The sequence below is a fragment of the Limulus polyphemus genome, unplaced genomic scaffold (assembly GCF_000517525.1).
Source record: "Limulus polyphemus unplaced genomic scaffold, Limulus_polyphemus-2.1.2 Scaffold84, whole genome shotgun sequence".
NCBI classification, from domain to species: Eukaryota; Metazoa; Arthropoda; class Merostomata; order Xiphosura; family Limulidae; genus Limulus; species Limulus polyphemus.
The window spans coordinates 1,075,676-1,085,569 of NW_013665694.1; the positions used below are offsets into that span (position 1 = coordinate 1,075,676).

The following is a 9,894-nucleotide window of genomic DNA, read 5'->3' on the forward strand; positions in this document are numbered from 1 at the left end:
TGCCACTCGCATGGCCAACTTTACAAAATTTATACAATTAAGTCGAATTCTTTCAATACACTTAGAATTTATAAGCTCATTATTACAGAAATATAATATCAACATTGGTTATCATTCACGTTCAGTTTGTTTGTTTGTTTATTCATACAAGCTTTCAGCTATCTTCTTGAACGTTTCACGGAGTAGAACGACAGGCAGTAGTTATATTACCCTTCTTGTTACTATGTGTCTGCCTGTTGTCGACTTCCGAAAAGCAGTCGAAAGTATCGAATACAAACTTTCAGTGGGTGTTCTAATCGTCTATCTGCCTTTCTGGAAAGAAATTGAAAATGTCCATAAATGAAATAAACTGTACGTAAAACAGAAATAAATTTTCAGCCTAAACCGTACCCCATGTTCATGTGAGACATCAGGGTTCAATTATAGCCACACTTGTTTTGAATTACTAATCAGAAGCAAGAAGGTAACCAGTCGGAATTGGATTTCACTTTTACAAAACACCCAGAGTGAAGCCTTTTCTGTGGCAACACGTTTCGAATCTTGCACCTTTGGATCCGTATTAAATTTGAATTTCTAAAGAATTTCGAAGGCCTATATCAACAACTAAGTGTTATTCTCTTAGAATATCATTTCAATTATAGATTAGACTTACAAGATTTAACGAAGTCATTCCTAATAAGATTTATTTAAATTTGATAACCTTAAGTTCTAGGAAATAGATTTTATGTAGAAACTGAATTAGTTTTTTGTTTGTTTTTTACTTTTATAATAAATCAATTCTAAAACTTTTCCCTTGTCCAATAAAAGCATCCCACGTGTCCGTATACACAGAAACAATCTAATAATGAAACCCTTAATAGAAGCTAGCTTGGTTTATTAAAACTACGCTGCAGGGAAGCTGACTGCCTGTTCTTATCATTCTCTGCTGCTTTCAACGCACATGTGCCTTCAATTCAGTTCACGGGTTCTTTAACTTCATCGAAAATCGACATTCTAGCGAAATGGCTTGGTTAGAGTAATATTGATTGTTGTACTTTACATTTCCATGTAGATTACTGTTTAACATGGTGACTTGCTGCAGTTGATTCGTTAAAAACGTAAATGAGCAACACGTTTTAGTCACTTGAGCATGTTTTAGATTTAAGCAGAGGGAGACAATGTAACTTAAACTTAACACTTAAATTATAGAAAGAAGACTAATATATCTTCCATTAATAAGATTACTATATTACGAATAATACCGAATAAAAGAGAATCGGGAAAAATGTATTTTTGAGGGATTAAAAGTAATATGAATTACTTCTTAAACGGCTTTTGTTTGGTTAGAAAGTTTTACACGTTTTTAAAGGACTTTAACATTTTTTAAAATATAATTGCTTAAAACTTAATATGTGAATATACTAGCTTGGACTCACACTAATACCTAATGAACAGACACATATTATTCCACAAAGTAGAGTGAAATTTTGTAAATGTTTTAACAACTTCAGCAAAAGCACAAAGTTACAAGTTTGGAAAATATATTTTTCTTGCATTTGCAACAAATGATATTTTTTTCGTCAGTACTTCAATAAGACTTCAGAGGACTATTAAATTAAATTGCATTAAAATATAATTTGTCATCTGAAGTTACCATGGCGATGGAATAGTGTTGACGATATGAAATGTTTGTTGTTTTTGGATTCAATATATAGAGGAAGACAAAAACAACCAAAACATGTGGATGAATGTACTTTTGAATCGCGTTGTGCATCTTTAAATAGTTTAATATGTTAAAAAAATATATTCTATATATTAATGTCTTCACGTATCCAAATAGTTTAGATTAGCGATCTGCTGTCCCCCTGCTTTTTAAGTAAAGTTTTTACTATCAATTGTTGCGATAATTTATTTACACTTTCTTGTTTTGCTTCTAATTCTATCACCAATACAACATGCGCTACACTTGAGACAGAATTTATTTATACATGCAACGAGATTAAACAACTCAACTAACTTTTTCTGCCCATTTACAGTAAGGTTTTTTTAACGACCAAATAGCCACTTCATCGAAAGTTAATGAATTTTCTTAAATCGATCGCGTCTGTTCGTTAAGCACTGGCACAACTAAGGATACGAGACCATAGACAAAACACCAAAGGACTGATTAAACGCTCATTTCTCCTGAAAACCATACTTAGCTCGCTATTTCAACTTTTACTTTTTCTTTCCTTAATTGATTTTAGAGGTAGAATGATTGGATGAAGAACATTTTATCTCTGTTAAGAAACCAGCAGTGCAAACGTAATTACAAAGAAAAAAGCGTCTCCTATGAAGTGGCAGCGAGTTTCAATGATGTATAATAGATAGTTTTCCTTTTGTTGTTGTTATTATTATGCTATTTTACTTGAGTTGATATATTTCTTCAACGCTATTTTTAGTGATTCATGATTTTCGATCGCTCTTGATGTACAAAAAAAACATCTCATTCTTACGACTTATAATCCTCGTCGCTTTTTTTTTGTGTTTTCACGTTTGTCACAGTTTATCTGGTATGTGTCTGATGCTGATGGTAGTTGCAATATAAAATGTGGTTCTTTGACATCTGCTCTAGGAATGGGGATATAAACCAGACTCAAAATTTACACAAACATACAGAAGTTTGTTGTAAAACTAAATTAGTAAACAGTGATGAAAGACAGATCCAACAGTGTAAGAATATATGCATAATTCAGTGAAATCAACCAAAGAATATTCATTTCATTGACAGAAATAAAACATATTATCTAAAGTATACTTACAACAACTCAGAATAAGGAATATGAAACCAGAAAAAAATAATGCCTAACACAAATTGCAAAATGAACACTTAAATTCACATTGAAGAGCATTGAGAAGACAACCATAAAAAATTAATTAAAATCACAAATCAAAATAACGAAAGATTCATCAGAGGGGAAGAGGAAATGTACTAATGAAGACAAAGAAGACTGTGAAGACATAAACATTTTATGTACATGAGTTGAACGTTTTATAATACAATTATTCCATTATCAGCGAAGTCTGAAAGCTTGTTGGCACAAAAAAATTTCAAACTTGGCTAGTGATGGAATAAATATATTCCAAAACGTTCGACTTATGTAAAAAAAATACTTTTAGCTCTTTCAACCTCCTTTGTTTTCATTAGGAAAGTAATCAGCTTTGCAATTATGAGTAACATAAACCAGTATTTACATTCTATACACAAAGAATTAAATAATAAATATGAACAAGAAAAAAGAGGTGTCCATATATTTGATATTCTACACAGAAACTTTCTCATATCTGACATCCAAGCAACGGCCTAATATTTTCCGGTCACATAAATATCATTGGTCTATAAAAACCAAAATATGCATTTTACCATTTTGCTGCTCCAGAGTTCGTCAAGCAACCCGAGGGTCATGCTAAAGGAAACGCCAGCTGGTTAAAGATGTGAGAAAATATAGAGAAAAGGATTTGGGCTACGACGCAGCTTCCCAATAACTTTAATTAAAATATAAGTATATAAAGAAAGGCCATGATAATAAAACTACTGTCTTACTTGCATAAGTATCAAATCACACCAAGCTCGCTTCCTTAGACACTGACCGCTCTTGCATCAACTACAGTAAAACAAAAGGTGAACAAAAACTAAACTCCTACCGACTGACATATAATACATTATAAAGTACTTTGGCCATTTTAGTAATAAGTATTTTGCGAATATTGGTGTCTATCCGACCTGACGAAGAACACAGGATATGATCTCAGTTTATGCATATGGCATCACACACAACTATATCTTAATATCATTTCATTATCATATCACACACACACAACTATATCTTAATATCATTTCATAATCATATTCTTATGTATACAGAGGGTTGATTATGTTAACGTTATATTAAAACGATTTCAAAAAAGTAAATTAAATCAGCAAGTCACGTGTCACGTGGGACGCACAGTTGATATAACGTCCTGGTGGAACAGCATGTATTGAAAGTACATTTTGGCATACTTCTTGTTTCTTAGGTAGTGTGATGCTAATGAAGGGTATGTAACAGCCTTTTCCTATGAAAAATAATCATACACTCAGATCATAAACATTTGTTCAGATTGCGGATTTAGAATTTCTGAAGACAAGAGTACTGGCACTGGAAAGCAAAGGAATATGATTAAGTTGTAGCACCAGGACCACGCAGAAAGAGGTCTGTAAGAAGTTGTACCTCAGCCATGGTAAACAAAGTAGGGTGTAGTATAACAGGTGAGAACACATGAACACTAAAATCAATGGCAAAATCCGTCCACGTGCCCCAAGCGACAGTACTCAACATAACCAAGAAAGATATCGGTCTAGAAACGCGGACAACTAGATATGGGTTCAACAAGATAAAGCTTACAGTCATAGCTTTTGTTCAACTAGCGCATACCTCATGCAGCTGGAGAATTAAACGAGTATTCATGCAATTCGATACAAATAGATACCGGTCAAGCTGAGATCCCATTGCAGCGCCTCTGGATTTCTGTGTTTTTGACCTGTTCGTACGGAAAATAGAGGTCCTCGTACACTAAATGCATATGGACAGCACCCAGAAGGAAGGGTGCGCTTTGAATACGACAGTCTTACGAGTGAGCCTTTTGCAATGGAAAATACGTTGCAGGACTATTGTCGAGAGCACGATAGTCAGATAGAGCATGACCAGACGTGGCAACATGGATTGTAACGACGTGATGAAACTGTAAAATCGTTTTGATATAACGTAAGGAACCTCTGTGTAATGAGATAAACTTTATTCAAAGTTAGATATACAATAATATAAAGTAGTTTTCCGATGTATAAGCGATAGTAATCGAAGTTCGATCCCTTACTGAATATAAGACTGCATTTTGCTTACCGCGGCTGGGGTACAAATTTTTGCAGATATCTTTCTGGATGTGTTGGTGCCCCAAGTTGAACCATATCCATTTGTTTTCGAATGTCATTAAGTATTAATTAAGGGACATCTCCGTTTTGTAATTCCAAATTCTCGATCTGAAGACGTCTTTATAAACTGTATGAATATTTTGCGTGGAAAGGGTCGTTACATACACCTCCTAAAAGCGATCACTTTCAATGGCATCACACTACCTATAAAACGCCCAACAGTGTGAAAAATGTAGTTCTGAAAGATACCATCCAACCGTAAATTTATATCGGCTGTGGGTGTCATATGACTGACTGATTTGCATATTCAAAATCATTTTGATGTGATGTACTGTATAAATCCACATTCGAGAAAGAGCTTAAGTCTCAAATGTTTATAGATTATGGACAAATTGAGAATAATAATAATTTGTTTGTTATTAAATGTAGAGTTTGTTTGTTTGTTTTGTAGTTAAGCCCCAAGAGCTATCTGTGCTCTACCCACCGCGAGTATCTAAACCCAATTTTTAGCGTTAAAGCCCTAAGACTAATCGCTGAGACACCGGGGAGAACTTTAACCTGTTTCTAACACCAATTTTTCCGATAATTTATTGACTAATTTGTCCACTTTTGTGAATTATTTTTTCAATAGTAAAAAAAGACAAAAATTCGAGGCGAAGTTTCGTAACACTTTATTTAAAGACATTTCTGTAAATCAACTTATGGTGTGAATCATTATGTGATGTAAAATGGTTGATATTGTGAAACACTCTTAAAATGCTCTTTTACGCAAATGATATTTTAGATTACTGTAATTACATCTAACTCTGCAAACAATGACAACTCGGGTCAAAAGGACATTGACTGATAAGCAGTGTTCTCTAGGACCTAAACCTAACACAGCTGGAAATACACGAAGTCCAAACAAAAGGGCTCTGGCCTGTTGATCACTTTCATGTGTCTAATGATATGATCACCTTTACTGAAAACTGTTACTGATTTAATACTCGTTCTAGGACTCAGTTCTGTAATTTGTGTCGCTGTATCATTTATTCTGTGAAAGCACGAAAAGCATAATGTAATTGGCTATTATATTTCATTCTGAATACCACAACTGTTCATCTTCGCTGTCAACAGGACGTAAATCACTGGCATTATTCGTTCCTCCACTAACAAATGAGAATATGGAGGCATATTTTGAGTACAAGTTTTCATACTGAATGAACCTTGAAGCAGTTGTAGTATTACATATTTTTCAAAAGCGTAAACGTGAAATTATTTAATACGGATGAAACAAAACAGTAAATGACCAAACTTTATTTGAATGCAAACCTCAACAAATTATTTTATCTCTTTGTACGTTATTTACAGACGTGTTATCCTATAAAGCAAGTTATATTTATTGAAGTATATTGGTGTACAGGATGCTACATTTTTCTCAATCTTAGATAAGGTTTTATATACACCTCTAAACCCAATAAAGTTCCTTATTTATTTATCCATTACTTGACATTTTACACTCCTTTGTGTTTATAAAGTTTAATTTTAGTCGTCAAGAGACTAATTTTACTCCAACCTTGAATATTTATCAGTAGAAGAATTTACATGCAGTTAAAAACAGGAAGTGTGTATAACGTCCCTCACTTCACACCAACCAACACTATACGACTTCACACGACACCATAAAGATTTTTCCCAAACTTGTTCCATTATTGACAAGGGCAGGGGATATTATCAATAAACGACAATGCTCTTAGACAAAAACGGAACAATGTAAAACATGTAGAATGAATTCGAGCATAAGCTGTGGAAACAAACCCTACCATACAAAGATGGAGTCTGCTTTCCTGCAAACGTTCTTGTCAACCTTAATTAAGGTTGTTAGATACAGTACATAAAAGACCGGATAAAAGATAATTCCTAATTATATTTTTTTAATAATGGCGCACTAAGTCTAAATCATTTTATAACTCCATGTTTATTTCTCAAAATCTTCATTTTTTTTACCTCTTTCGGTTTATGCATTTACGTGTTATGTGTCCGACAGCAGATTCTTGAATTGCTTATATTTAGGCTTAGGATGCTGAACTGAATTTTATGGTAACTAAAGATATGAAACTTTTGTTAATGAATGAATCACAACAGGATTTGAGTAAATTTTATGATACAACCTTCTTATTAATGTGCCCCCCAGTGGCACAGCGGTATGTCTGCAGACTTATAACGCTAGAATCCGGGTTTCGATACCCGTGGTGGGCAGAGCACAGATAGCCTATTGTGTAGCTTTGTGCTTAATGACAAACTAACTAACTAATCTTATTAATGTTGAGAAGTCATGTATATCAAAAACAGCCAATGTCATTGAACAACAAAATTCTAAGTTTAACTTAACATAATATTAACCATTTCATGTGAATTTTATTTTATTTTCTAGTTAATAGATAACAGCGACCACGTGTACGCTGAGGCAACTTTCAAAAACATTTAAACTTAAGAATGATGTAAAATACAATTATGACGTAATGTGTCACGACAAGGGCGTTAACCAAACAGATATTTTATTAAAATATACGTTATTGGTGTTTTGGCAGAAAGCTACACAATGAATTATCTTTGTTCTGTTCACCTCGGGAATCAAACTCCAGGTTTTAACGTCGTAAGTCTGGTGACTTCGTGCTGACCCATCAAGGACCAGTATTATATAAATTGTTTTGCTAGATAAATCGCTTGCACCAACTTACTTTAATCATAATATGTAATTTTTTTACTCTTTTTCCCAATCAAAGATTTAAAAGGTCTCAAGAAATTAAAATTTTGCAATTATGGTGATTCTAACATCTCATATAATATATATGTGATATATTTGTTATCAAATGAGCATTTCTAACAATTAATTTCAACAGAAAAAATGTAAGAAAATAAAAGCAAGATGTATATCTTTTGTATTTGCCCTCTGGTTTCTCGGCGGTAAGTCTGAGGACTGATAGCTCTAAAAATATGATTTCAATACATGCGGTGGGCGTAGCACAAACCGTTGTGTAGCTTTAGGCTTCATAATTAACAACAATAAATATTTTGTGTTTCCTTTAAAGCTTTGGTTCAAAAATCATTAATTAATCTTATTTTAACATAAGAATAACTAAAACCAAATATTATTTTATATACACCTAATCAGACATTTGAAAGCTTCTTAGTAGCTAGCTAATGGGGGATATATATATTCTTCTGTAATATCCTTTCCTTTTTGTGATACATTAAGACTTTTTCTAATTTGTTTATATTTTCCTATTTGCAGTATTCGTTGCGAACGCATTACTTCCTTCTGTAAGCACCCAACAGCCGAACCTGTGGTCGGAAAAAGAATTGTGGCAGCATGAAGAACCATTGAGAAAAATCTTCAACAGTCTCAAGAGCCGCTCTCAGAATCAGCCTTCTTTTTCTGACATCACCATCACAAATGTGACGACACAAGTTGGACAGACTGTATTCTTGCACTGCTTTTTCGAGGCATTTGGGGACAAAACGGTAGGAACTCAATTATTAGTTATTTGACTGACCAATAGTCAGAAATTGGAAACCATTTTCATTATAATGAAGTGTTTCACTGCCATGCGAAAGGTATTGCGAAACATTTATGAAATCTTAACACCTTCATCATTGTGATTGAAATAAACAATCCAACTTCAACTTGCAAATATAGTTATAAGCTACCGAAACTAATTTTATTTCTCGCTTTCATAACTTATAACAACGAAACGAAATCCGTAATAAAGTTTTCAGAAATGGATATAAAACTGAATTTAAATGACGAATATCTACTTCCTTATCCTATTTTCGTGTAGCCTGAATTAAAAACACAGAAATTACCAGTTCATTATTTTTACTTTTTGTAATTAAAACTCGAATTTTTTTATATTCATAAACCTTAAACGCTGCAGTCTATTTCTTATAAATAATTTTGACATTACGATGAGTTCTCATGCCACATCCTCATTTATAGGTCCATCGTTATGGTTTACATGATGTATTCCGTTTACTTATTTTACGTAACGTATCTTCATCAGTACTCTTATTCTATGCATTAAGTATATATATAGGTACACAACGTATCTGTGTTGTCGAAGAAATAATACTTGGCTAGTAAATACGCAATATAAGAAAGACGTTATCTTATGCTTCTGTTGGATATTTCAACAGAAGGGAATTGAATTTTTGCTAACTTTACTGGGATTAAAATTGTTATTTTAGGCAAATAAATAATTTTGCGTATGTAATGGTATTCAATCTAAACTTCAATCAACACTCAGTGACTCGGCGTAAGTCTGCGAGCTTATAACGCTAAATATCAGGGTTCTATACCAGCGAGGGGCAGAGCACAGCTATTACAACAAACAAACAAATAAATCGCAATTTTGAAATTTCGTTTAGTAAATAATACAAAATAGAACTGCAGAAGAAAAAATACATTCTGACGAAGCTAAAGGAGCACAAAATTAAAATCAGTGTAAGAAGGTCCTGAGTAACGATGAATTGTGAAATGAGTGTAGAAAATTCCCTTCCCTTACTGTGAACTATACAGTCAATGTAAGAGAATCATTTCCCTTACTGTGAACTATGAAATCAGTGTACGAAGATCCTTTCTGTTACAGAATGAGTATCACTAACAGACTTGCTATTTGATGGAATGTTGACTGTTACTTGTTCTGTTAGGACTTCATACTATACCACTTATTACTTATTGACTGTTACGTATTACAATTTCGAAAGGTCTGAAGCTGAGTTAACTTGTACTTTGGACTTAGTAATTAAATGTATGCCGATATATATCCAATTTATGATATTTGCCAACAAGATTAATACACATAGTTTTCTTTCTTTAATACAAATATGTTTTAATATACAAACAATAACACAATTTACAATAACAGTTATTACAAATAGTTTTACAAACTTACAAGCATTATAAAGTATTCTTTCTAGTCTGGAAC

General features: G+C 33.1%; 1 protein-coding gene across 2 annotated transcripts in view; it reads left to right on the forward strand.

Annotated features, from left to right (window-relative positions):
• Window positions 1-9,894, forward strand: part of LOC106467942 (zwei Ig domain protein zig-8-like) — a 150,599-nt gene that overhangs the window by 95,701 nt on the left and 45,004 nt on the right. For both annotated transcript variants that reach the window (XM_022396930.1, XM_022396937.1), the window contains one exon: window positions 8,202-8,431. In XM_022396930.1, the coding sequence (XP_022252638.1) occupies window positions 8,202-8,431 (230 nt within the window). The remainder of the gene's footprint in view (window positions 1-8,201; window positions 8,432-9,894) is intronic.